This window comes from Cloeon dipterum, chromosome 3 (genome assembly GCF_949628265.1).
Source record: "Cloeon dipterum chromosome 3, ieCloDipt1.1, whole genome shotgun sequence".
Taxonomy (NCBI): Eukaryota; Metazoa; Arthropoda; class Insecta; order Ephemeroptera; family Baetidae; genus Cloeon; species Cloeon dipterum.
The window spans coordinates 7,357,456-7,369,417 of record NC_088788.1 but is presented as its reverse complement, the minus strand read 5'-3'; the positions used below and the strand labels follow the sequence as shown (position 1 = coordinate 7,369,417).

Below are 11,962 nucleotides of genomic sequence, written 5' to 3'. Positions count from 1 at the left end.
TTCATTGAAGCATATATTCCATTTAAATTTATTGGTTAATCTCTTGTGGATACTTACACCTGTGTAGTAAATAACTTGAATTGACATGAACTAGATTCAACATTTCAAAACTAAAAAGCGCTTTCTCTTCTATGTGTTGAAGATGGCCGAACTTAACCTGACGAGCCAATCTAATTGCCTTAAAGAGTTTGGCATCAGCGTCAACAAATCAATGGCTACGGTGTTTGGCAAAAAGGTTGATACTCCTATCCTCAAGTACGAAGAAATATGTATCACAGGAGGAGGCTCGTGGACTATCAATAGTAGTGTTAAGTTGCTAATGGCGGGAGAGCTGGACACCGCAAAACCTAAGTGGTTGTTACTTGCTCTTGATCCACGAGGAAAACCACTAGAAGGAAAATTGTTACGGTATAATCTAAATAGTTACTCTGTATATCAATCATACAATTCTTTTGTTAAGCGATGTGATTGAAAACATCGAACAATATGGGAATAACCTTAACATGAATATCCCAACGATTGATATGGAACAAAAATCAATGGATGAGCTGGCATCAGTTACAAAGAAAGAAATGATATTCTATCAGTTGGTCTTTGTTATCATGCCTGACAAGTTTACACCAGAAGACCCTTACCGTACGTTCATAATCACTATGCCCATTAGTTCTGTCTGTGTTGCAAGCTAGGTAAAGTTTAATATCTTGAAACGTATTTACATTACTTTGAACCCTAATTTTGCTCAGCTTAATATCATATTATGTTCGCCTCGAACGTGTACACTTTGATGTGACGTTAGCAATCTGTAGAAATTTTTTGATCATAATATATATATAGCTTTTTATTTTGGTTACAGAGAGAGGGAACTTTAAAATAAAATTGCGGGATGACATTTTGTTCAGATTCCTATTGATTAGAGACAGATTATCAGTTGACAGTGAACTTTTATACATACTGATATTTTCAGAGTTTATTGCTTAATAATTTTATATATGTTAATAAGATATTGGAATAAACTCAAAATTGATTTACACAACTTTTACCATTACATATATAATTACACCAGTTTTGCTTTTTAACAATTTTATTTAAAATATTTTTAAAATCATTCTGTGAATTAAAATTAATTTAAAAAATTGCTTCTGCCACTTCAAATTTTTAAATTCTCATTATATTTAACCTAATTGAGGAATTAAAGCCATTATCACCACTCCTAGTAAGTTATTTAGTATAAGTTCCTCGCTGACAACCAGAGCTGTCATATAATTTATATTTTTTTGTTCAGCGGAAATCAAGCAGATTTTTGAGCTAAATCTCAACATCTTGACTCAGTGCTTGAAGCGGTCAACATTGGAAACTACCTTGGATGTGAACAGAGAAAAATATATACAAAAAAAGGATCAATATTTCACTAATCTCCTCTTGAAGATCAACGCTAAGCTGAACGGAAAGAACCATGCTTTAAATAAACCGTAAAGAATTATCTTTTACATACATTATTGTTGATAAATAAACCCTACCCCATTCCAATAGACTCTGCGACAAGAAAGTCATGGTTATGGGCGCTGACGTGACTCATCCAGCACCAGGCTCAACAAATTCTCCTTCCATTGCTGCTGTAAGTTAGATGTATTTTCTCAAAATTTAATTCCGCAAGGTCGCTTTAATCTGACTTCTATGGAATAATATTAAATAATGCTTTAGTATTCACATGGATGAAGCCATGGGCGTTAATTTATCATAATTGGTAAATATATGCAAATTCCATTTTTCATTTAAACAATAGTGAGTTAATTCTTCTAAAGAACACTGCGAATATTATCTGCATCAGGTCATGCTACACAAATACAATAAATGTTCAGGCTGGAGTTTATTAATTACCATTGTGGCTGCACCTGTCACAATACAGGATCAAAAACAAAATTTTCTATGCTCGAATTTGTATCTAAAAGCGTCATGTGAAGTAACCATTAAGGACTGCGTGCATTTCTTCCTCTTCAGGTGACGGCCAGTCACGAAAATGACCTGTTCAACTACAATATGCAGTGGCGTGTGCAGTCGCCCAAGCAGGAAATAATCCAAGAAATGGAGAAAATGACGCAGGCACACCTTGAATACTACCACAAAAAGAATAAATCTTATCCAGAACGCATTATCTTCTACAGAGACGGTGTCGGCGATGGCCAGTTGGCTGCTGTAATAAATATTTTTAAGTCTTTCCCAGCTAGTGCATTCAATATTCAATTTCTTTGCTTTTAGGTCATGAACAAAGAATTGTTGGCCATACAGAAAGCGTGCAGCAATATCTCTACGGAGATTCAAATCACCTACCTTGTCGTGCAAAAGAGGAACCATACGAGGCAAGTTTTTAGTTTAATGTTTTTTTAAGTTGAAAACATGCAGCCTAAGTGGCCGCATAGGTGCTCAGGCCCTATCTTTCCGCCTCCACGCACCTAGGCCTTTTATTGAAACACCAGATATTAGTCCTTAAAAAGCCGCTAGAAAAGTGTTAAAACCCAAACCGTTGAGCTTTTTGTGAATTTAGAATCACCGAAATATCTACATTTGCCGCATCTTTGGCATTTGAGTAGTCATTATATTAGATCATTTTTACTGTAGAAATTTACACCAATCTAATCCCTGATTAATTGCTTTGAATTTCTTGCAGGTTCTTTTCTGAAAAAAATGGCAACGTGATACCAGGCTTCATGGTCAACTCGAAGATCACGCACCCATGGCACAGAGACTTTTACCTCGTGAGCCAACTATGCCCAAGAGTATGATTCTGTTTATTTTTGGCATTTGGAAATTGATTTGAATAAAAACTCCTTTTAGGGCACAGCCAGGCCTGCCCGTTATCGCTTGCTACACGACGACGCCAGTATGACCGACAATGATGTGCAGAATATGACCTACGCCTTGTGCATGTTGTACAGCAAGTGCGCCAAAAGCATTTCGTACCCTACCCCGACCTACTACGCTCATCTGGCCGCCGCCAGGGCTAAGGTTTACTTCTTCGCTATCATGCAAGACATGCCTACTGTGGACTTCACCGGCCTGTAAGTTTTCCTATTCAGGATTTCATTCGCTAACCTCCCAGTTTTTTCACCACCGGTTTTTGCCACTCAATTGATCAACTTTTGACGTGCTCTCTGTTCTCTGTTTATGCACAATTTTTTGCTTTGCTGTAGGACTGATGAGGAGATCACGATTAAATGGGAGGAAGTGAGCAAGTCAGTATTAGAAAAAGTCGACACCATGAAGGCACTCACCGATAAATACCCAATGTACTTTATCTGATTTGAGCTGCACAGTCCGTTCCTTGAGCCACTGCCTGTAGCCGCCTTCAAGGATTTTGGGATTCGGCTTAAAATCTGATTAAAAATGATATTGTTTTTTTTTCTTTGTTCATTATGATGTATCATCTAATTATTTCATTTTTGTTATGCTTTGGGAAAATCACCCTAAAATAAAACTGGATTATCATGCGAAAATGAAGGTTTTTTAATCAGAATTAAAATCGGAGTAAATCAAAATAATCTACCATAATTAAAGTTGGTAATTCAAGACGAGATCGACAGTTTTTGCTTTCGATTTTAATTTGGGCATGAAAGGTGACGCTAAATTCTCTTATTAATTTGGCTCCAAAACCTGCTAAACCACATTCATTTCTTTCGAACATAATCGTCTGACAATCCGGACAATCCCAACCCTGCCCAACATGATTTTCCAACAGTCAACTTCCTTTTCAAATAAAATTCCCACAAATTAATTAATTAATCGAATTACTTGATCAAATAAGCCTGAAATCGTTTTCTTTACGTCTTCAGTCGAGCTAATTTTCTCAGCGTTTACATTTGAGTTGATGTTGCTGACACGTACGCCTTGCTCAACAGAGGAAACTGTGCCGTAGAACGGCCTTTTCGTGCGGGTTGCATAACTGTCCACATTTAAACGTCGGTATTTAGGCCAAATTGCGTGGATTCACTAAATTTTAATCGATTCTCAGGTGTTAATTTAAATTTCCATAAAACAATTCCGTCGGAAATTTGGTACTAACTTTATTTTAGAATTTTGTTAACTGTTGCAACTGGCGCCAAACGGAACGAACGTAATGTATGTTAAAGCACTTATCAAACCTTCTTTTCCTCTGAACGCAGGAAAATTGTTTGAATTCCAGGAATATTTATCAAAGGTCCCCGGCGTATTTGGTTGAACGCTCAACTTATTAGTCGTGGTAAAATTTTCATCGAATTAACTATGTAGATTGCATAGCACAATTAAAGAATATTAAATTAAAATCTTGTATCTGATGGTTTTCAATAGTATGGCTCAACACAAAAACAAACGACTGCTTGCACAAATGAACAAAATCTATGCGCTGTATTGAAATTCTGGACATTTCCTCAAATGTTAATTTTCTTTATTTCGGCCTGCTTGGTCGTGCTTCTACACTGTTCATGAAACAAGAACATAAACTAGTACATAGGGTGAAATAGGAAAATTAGCTTCGAGTAATGGTCCTGAATAAAACGTGAAGAAACGGTTTTTTTTCAGTAACAGAAGTTTTCACAAACAAAGAAACTGTAGAAAAAAATTTGTTTGGAATTAAAATTGCCTGGTGATTGGCTGGACTAATATTAATTTTTAGAAATAATTTTATTGCTTTACATTGACTGTATTTACTCCAAAACAAAGTCTTAAAATCTCAATGCCGTGGCGGCTTTAAACTTTGAACACTGGGGGCTCGCACAAAAGTATTTTTCTTGGATTTAAATGCACTTTAAAGACAAGACTCTGGACAGAATTCTCACATTCTAACCATTCATTATTGCTATTTCCAGAAGCAACCGTCGCGACAAAAGGGCACCATCCACAGGTTTCTGATGCCGCACCTCTTGCCTCTCTCCCCCTGAAGTGTTCCCCACCCTATACAAACTTCACCTAAAGAGCTTATTTCCTCGCAGCTTTAGGTTCGGTTCAGAAGCAGTAAAGCAGCGCAGACTGTCCCAGCCAATTTCTCTACTCGGAGCAAACAGTAAGTAAATTGGAAAATATTTTCAGAAATTCTAATGGTTTTTTTTACAAACCAAGGCCTGAAACGCGGTTTTACCTCAAATTGATTTCATTTTCCTCATCATTCGGAATGAAGTAGAATCTGCCGAACACAACTTTAAAATTAATTAAATTGACGGGTTTTATGTATGGAAAAATTACAGTTTTCACCACCCCTACTTTTGTAAGGGGTTCTTATGAGAACTGGTGAAACGTGTAACCTGGCAGACATTAACTTTTCCATGCTGTACAAATTAAAAATTAAAACATAATGTCTCATTGGAATTTATGGAATTTAGTGGCTCAAATATTTGAATTATATTGTTCCTAACCACCACTATATGCGGGGAATCCGATGAATTTTCTCGGAATCTGTATTTTTCTGTCGCATGAGGAAAATAACTAGCAACTGGACAAATTTCTGTCATTCCTCAGCCCCGCTCAGACATTTTGCTGTTAAGGAATTCAAATTCCCCAAATGCTTCTACAAAATTAAGACACCGTTGGACAATAACATTTCCCTCTTGCCATTCCATTAAATTCTCAAATTCTTTTCTCTCCAGAATCTTTGCGAATGAGACAACAATGCCGCCGAAGAAACATAAAGGTTCGGGGAAAGATGGGAAAGACAGGAGAGACAGAGGTAAGGAAAAAAATCCGATGGTGGGTTCACCCGTACAGATCAGAAACTGAGAGAAAATATTTCCTTTTTAGATTCGAATCGTCCGCGGAATCGTCAGAGCAACCAGTCCAGCAATGTAGCCAGCGGCATGCAAAACCTGCAGATCAGTGCTCAAAACAGGGGTGCCTCGACGCCGAGCAGGATGCCCCCAGGCATGTTGAGCCCTGGGTCTTCTGCGCCGTCGAGCAGCGCGTGGGGCCCCGAGGCGAGCGACGCCTCCAGCAGGTCCAGCGTGGCGAGTCCAAGGACGCCTTCGTCGGTCACCAGCAACAGCTCATCACAATCAGCAGCCAGAAGCAGCGCCCGGTCGGTGCAGAGTCCGGAGTCCACCTCCAGCGCCGTCTCGTCCAACGCCGAAAGGTCTTTTTTTCGCTCCAGGATTTAAATTTAACTGTGCATCCGAAATTAATGGAACATTGGCGGAAATAATTTTTAAAAAAATTCTTTCAAGTAATCCCTTAAATAAATTTGACATGTGCAGATCAGATAAGAATGAGCCGAATTTGTATGAAGACTTCGCCAGGCGAATTCGAGACACGCAGGCTGCAGGACTTGGAACTCAGAAGGAGAATCCTCCTGACGACGGCTTCGTGACGATAAAACCCAAGAAAGAGCAAAAACAAGCCAAGCCTGCTGTAGAACCGGAAATACCTTGTGAAGCTCTCACTAACCACTTCAAAGTTGAAACCACCCTTCATAAAATGGCTGATATGGAGATAATTCAGTATGATGTTGATATGAAAATGAAAGTATTAAACAAAAAAAATGAAGAGAAGTGGGTGAACGTCCCAAGAATGTTTAAGAAGTACTTATTTATACTAGGATTTTTATTTTAAAATACAAATGCTTTAATTACTGATTTGCAGAGATGTCATGCGAACATTTTGTGAGTCACATTGGCCAAAACGATATCCTGCGTACGACGGCAACAAAATATTGTACGGCAACCAGCGCCTGTTGTTTAAGGAATCATTGGTAGATCTGATTAAACTAATTCAATAGTCGATTGACTGCTGCGTTTCGGCTTAAGCAACTATTTTTCAAAGCTGTGTACAACCTCTTTAAATGCAAATTATCTTTCTATCCTGTTTTCAGTTTTCTGAAACACTTCGTGTTGAAGGACTAGAACATGTGAGCTCTTTATTTAAAGTCATGGTGAAGGTGACCGAAAATCAGGAGCTGTTGAAGACTGAAAAAATATTGAAATACATCAAACTTGACGAGGGTGTCGTTGCTAGATCTCCCCGAACGGTTATGCAGGCACTCGACGTGATTCTTCGCCAGCCTGGAATGGATTGGTTGGAACTTAAATAGTTAGGATCTATTCCTCACTGAGACTCATGAATATTTTCAGTTTCGGTAGGACGGCTGGCCGATGCTTCTTTAACGCTGAGGCAGATGAAATTCCTTTTCGGAATAATATATTTCAAATCATTGATATTTGCACAGGCTGGTTCCAGGCTGGTTCTCTAGGAGAACCTAAGATAAATTTTGAGTTTCCTCTATACCTCAATGTTGATGGTAAGCGGTTTTAATTCACTGGCATTAAGCCCTTTTAGAGTTCAAAGCCACCAACAGACAGCCCCACAACATATGCTTGCTCTTATTGAAGCACTATCCTGTTACTGCACATGAATATGTTTATAACACGGCTATATAGGCTAGTAATTATTCAAAAACGTTAAAGCAAACTAATGCGGTTCGCTGAACCAATCTTTTATTTAAGCATATCAAAAGAAATCATTGGCGACGGAACACTAAGGGGCTACGTTTCTTTTTTTTTAATTTGCAATTTTGGCAATCAATTTAAAAATTGAATCCAAAATCTAATGCTTCCAGTGTCTCTAAAGGCCTTTCCAAAAGCAGATCTACCTGTGACTAAGACCATGAAAGAATTATCACCTAAGCCTGACCTTTTGAGAAACTTTTTCAGAGGTAAATTCTTATGGCTACACACTGTTCATTGTGTGAACACCTATCTAAAATCTCGTGTCTCCAGGTCTCCAGGTCATTTACAAATCACCCATTGCCGAAAATGAGATATATACCCAAATCACCGCACTTGCCGAAACACCAGACAAGCAAGAGTTAGTTTGCATTGCTACATTTTTGAAATATTAGAATGAAATATTTTTTTGTTTTGTCACAGGTTCATATATGAAAATAAGGAAATTTCTGTGCTAAACTATTTCAAGCGTAACAAAATTTCGATCAATGTCGATAATAAGTGCCTGAAATCTGGGAGCAGATACTATCCCATGGAGGTTACGAAACAACTCTAGATTCAAATAAAAAATTAATTATTTTTTGCTGCAGTATTGCACTTTGGCGCCAGCTAAATACCAACTGCCCCTGAGGAACGTTGATAAAACAGTAACAGATGTCATGGTCCGGATATCTAAACAGATGACACCAAAAATGCGCAAAGGAACAGTTGAATCTTTTGTGAGTTGGAAATCGTAAATACATTGTGTTATCAGTGTTCCATGCACTGTAAACATTTAATTTCATAGATAAAGAAGCCATAATGATGGAAATAGGAAATTGACTAATTAACCAGTTACAGACAGCTGTTTGTTATTTAAATTGCTAATGATGGTTTTCTTATTAACAGTTCAAACTTTTGGAAAGGAAATCAAATAGTGATGATCGCCTGAAACAGGAGTTTGGCTTGAAAGTCGATAAGAACATGACCAAAGTGAATGGAACGCTCCTAAAAGAACCCACTTTGTGTTACGGCAAGGAAGCTTCTTTAAAACCTCAAAATGGTGGAGTGTGGTTTATTTCCCCTAATAGCCAATACTTCAAATTCATGTCACCCATCAAAAAAATCACTCTGAGGATTATCGCCATCAATCTGACCAAAACTAAAAAATTAGATCTGAAGTAAACATAATTAAACTATTTTCCCAATGCTATATTGACTATATTTTTTCAGTTTAGTGAAAGAGAAGCTGTCTGATTTAGGCAAAAAGCTTGGCATCGACAATTTGTGTATACAAAGTGGGACTAACTATGAATATAAAAATATACCAGCTCTGGAACAATGGTTAGGAAATGCGGCTGGTAGTACTGATAAGCGCGATTTGGATTTAGTAATCATACCTGACAATAATTCAATCTATAGTAAAAGTTTTCAAATTATTTAACCAATGCATATTTAAGAATATATGTTATATTGTATATTTTAGAGCTTGTGAAGCAGACATTTGAGAAAAAATGTCTCTTGACTCAGTGCATGAAGGAAGGTAACGCTGTTCCTAAAAAACAATATACGGCAGAAGAAGATAGGAAAGAAACATTTAGAATAAAAACCATTTACGAAAATATTCTCATGAAGATCAATGCGAAACTGGGTGGACAAAATTATTCTCTAAAGTACAAGTAAATTATTTAAACTGGCCTTTAATTTCCACAATAATTTTATCATTAATGTCTAGCGTTTCCAAAGAGGACACCATGATCATGGGGGCTGACGTCACTCACCCACCTCCAGGATCGCAGCAAGAACCTTCAGTCGCAGCTGTAAGATATTTTGACTAATTTTCTCAAACAAATCGAGGACCGATTTAATTTTGGACTAATTTTAACTTGACGGTTAATTATTTGTAGATGGTCTTACTTGTAAAATTTCTAGATATTTCACAAGCAAATTATTTAAGATGTTTTTCCAGGTAGCTAAAGAGTGTGATTGAAGTTTTTCTGAATAACGTCATTGGTAATATTCTTAGAACAAAACATTTTATTGAATTTATATTATTTAGACTTCTAAAATTGGTTATTTTGACTAGATGTTGCTTGGAAAAATTGGAAATGTTTTATTCTTATCCCATGAAGTAGATGGAAAGCAGTGAAAATTCAGTTAGCCTTGAACCTTTTGGCCTATTTAAGTGGTTATAGTTGATTTTGCGTGTGCTTCAAATGACTTTAATAGAGCTCATTTGGTGATCCCGTAACGATTAGAAGCTTAGAAAAAACAATATAGCCCTATAATCTATTTGAAACCTGAAATTACCTGTATCAAATTTTCTGTTTTTAGGTGACAGCAAGCTTCGACCAGAACATGACCAAATATAGCATGCAGTGGCGTGTGCAGCAGCCCAAGCAGGAGATCATTTCGAATTTGAAGGAAATCACGGAGATTCTGGTCAAAAAATATCAAGCTAATGCTAAAAAGCTGCCGAAGCACATCATCTTCTACAGGGACGGCGTCAGCGACTCCCAGTTCGCCGATGTAAATATTGCTCAGTTGAAAACTCGTGCAGGGGAAACTCAAGTTGCTTTTTTAGGTTCTGAGGAAAGAACTGAGTGCCATAAAAGATGGATGCATGAAAGCTGGTGTAAATGAGCCACTCATCACGTTCATTGTTGTGCAGAAGAGACACCACACCAGGTCTTTATCTAAAATTGAAAAGAAAAAAATGTTTTTCAAACTTTATACGTTACTACTAGAGCATCCAGTCAATCTGACATCTTTTCCTCCAAATTGAAATTTTGAGACATTAACATGGAACGACAAGCAAACCGGGATCCCCAGAAATTTGATATCATATGTTGTGGTTTTTCCCTAAAAATAAAATAGAACTTTTTCCTGGGACCCTGTCAACTTTGGGAAATCGTTTTCTCTGGACATAAATTAAGCTTGATGGAAGCTCTAGTTGAAACGCGCACTTTTGGTTATGCTACTTTTAACTGCCCTGAAATTTTCCAGGTTTTTTGTGGAAACTAAATACACAGTTAGAGGAGGAGTAGAAACAGAAGTAAATAATGTGAAACCTGGCTTCGTCGTCGACTCCACGATCACCCACCCTTGGCAGAGGGACTTCTTTCTCGTCAGCCACGCACCCGTGGGCAAAGTAAGGCTTAATTGAGACATATTTTCTTTAACCTCTGCCCATGGTCCAAATTAACACGCTGGAAAAGGCCAAGTGGCAGTGTTATAATTTTACTTTTTCGAGGGAGGTGGGTTGATGAAGTATAGAATTTTAGGGGTGGAAAGTTAACACCCCTAAACCCTTCAGCTGATCAGGGGTGGTCGAGATGAGTCCAAGATTTAGCAATTCTGATTGTTAGAATTCTAGATTCGGAGTAGCCAAAATAGTTCAATTTTAAAAACGAAGTATTTTTTCGAGTTTGAAAAACATATTTTTTTGCTACCACAGACGGTAGTACGGCCGACAAGGTACAGAATCCTCCATGATGATTGTAATATGACGGACAAAGAAATTGAGAAGTTGACCTACTACTTGTGCCACCTCTGCATCAGGTGCACACGTAGCATCTCGTACCCTGCGCCGACCTACTACGCTCACCTCGCCGCGGCCAGAGCCAAACACTACTGCAAGGGCTCCAACTCCCCCGTTAAGAGAAACCTGTTAGTCCTCTCTACATATCCTTTCATTAGATGCTATTTTTATGATTGTTTCTTGCAGCTCTGAAAAGGACCTTGAGAGAGAATTGGAAAGAAAGATCTATGAATTCAATGCAAGCAGGAACAGCTACGTGGATATATCAACTAGATACCCTATGTACTTTGTCTAAAGGTCGCACACTTCTTTTGTTGCATGGGGTTTAACTTTTGTTATTAAATTTGCTGAAACGGGCAGATTCGTTCATTTCTTTATTTTTCTTTTGATTTTGAGAAGCTTTTTTGGGAATGTACGAGTTTCGACACATAAAATTAGATTCCAAAATCTGAATCCTAAGGCATTCAAACTATTTTTTTTAATTTGAGTTTTTGAGATCAATGGGAACAAGCTGTTACTCATTATATGAAATAAACTGGTCGTTAGTTAAAGAAGATATGTGTTTTTGTCCTGCTCTTATTCCCATCGCAACCACGCTGACATATAAATATCCTCAAACATAATTCTATAACAATTAATGAATTACTTTTAATGCATTTAGGTTTGAGGGGATAACTTATCAGAAATTTACAAAAAATATATCTTTTAAGCTGAGGAAAATTACAAATAAGAACTAGAGCACATTGAAGTCGCGAATTTTTATTCCTACAAAGCATTTTTATAATTAAGTTTTATTTTTGTGTTTGTTATAATAAGTCAAGTTTTATTTATACAGTAAATTATGAGCGTTTAACTTTATTTATTAATGGCAAAACTGGTCTATTTCGAGTTCTTTGGTGCAACAAACCGCACGAAACTGGTAAAAACACTGTTCTGCTTGTTTGGGAAACTCCCCAAGGAGATTTTAAGCCCTGCCATTAAA

General features: G+C 37.4%; 2 protein-coding genes across 3 annotated transcripts; both read left to right on the top strand.

Moving 5' to 3' along the window:
* The first annotated feature begins 148 nt into the window (after positions 1-148).
* Positions 149-5,014, top strand: LOC135939455 (protein argonaute-2-like). Of its 2 annotated transcripts, none has more exons than XM_065483859.1 (9): positions 149-408; positions 461-636; positions 1,283-1,469; positions 1,531-1,615; positions 1,999-2,193; positions 2,257-2,357; positions 2,666-2,774; positions 2,833-3,056; positions 4,842-5,014. In XM_065483859.1, the coding sequence occupies exons 1-9, from the start codon at positions 212-214 to the stop codon at positions 4,882-4,884; spliced, it is 1,317 nt and encodes a 438-aa protein (XP_065339931.1). In that variant the 5' UTR covers positions 149-211; the 3' UTR covers positions 4,885-5,014. The 2 variants fall into 2 exon arrangements, with proteins under 2 accessions (XP_065339931.1, XP_065339929.1); XM_065483857.1 differs by lacking the exon at positions 4,842-5,014 and adding an exon at positions 3,189-3,485.
* Positions 4,899-11,520, top strand: LOC135939454 (protein argonaute-1-like). Its single transcript, XM_065483856.1, has 20 exons — positions 4,899-5,035; positions 5,616-5,695; positions 5,767-6,094; positions 6,216-6,539; positions 6,601-6,709; positions 6,830-7,032; positions 7,089-7,255; positions 7,574-7,669; positions 7,734-7,821; positions 7,884-7,998; positions 8,051-8,179; positions 8,349-8,620; positions 8,673-8,860; positions 8,926-9,118; positions 9,175-9,259; positions 9,774-9,968; positions 10,024-10,127; positions 10,446-10,590; positions 10,897-11,108; positions 11,167-11,520. Exons 2-20 carry the CDS (start codon positions 5,638-5,640, stop codon positions 11,273-11,275), a joined length of 3,120 nt encoding a protein of 1,039 aa, XP_065339928.1. The 5' UTR covers positions 4,899-5,035; positions 5,616-5,637; the 3' UTR covers positions 11,276-11,520.
* Positions 11,521-11,962: the final 442 nt, after the last annotated feature.

Excerpts from the sequence above, each read along its gene's own strand:
- LOC135939454 (XM_065483856.1), top strand. The coding sequence starts at position 5,638 with ATGCCGCCGAAGAAACATAAAGGTTCGGGGAAAGATGGGAAAGACAGG. Across the intron at positions 6,540-6,600 it reads GTCCCAAGAATGTTTAAGAA|AGATGTCATGCGAACATTTT; the intron begins GTACTTATTTAT and ends ACTGATTTGCAG. Across the intron at positions 10,128-10,445 it reads CAGAAGAGACACCACACCAG|GTTTTTTGTGGAAACTAAAT; the intron begins GTCTTTATCTAA and ends GAAATTTTCCAG.
- LOC135939455 (XM_065483857.1), top strand. The coding sequence starts at position 212 with ATGGCTACGGTGTTTGGCAAAAAGGTTGATACTCCTATCCTCAAGTAC. Across the intron at positions 409-460 it reads CTAGAAGGAAAATTGTTACG|CGATGTGATTGAAAACATCG; the intron begins GTATAATCTAAA and ends TCTTTTGTTAAG. Across the intron at positions 2,358-2,665 it reads CAAAAGAGGAACCATACGAG|GTTCTTTTCTGAAAAAAATG; the intron begins GCAAGTTTTTAG and ends AATTTCTTGCAG.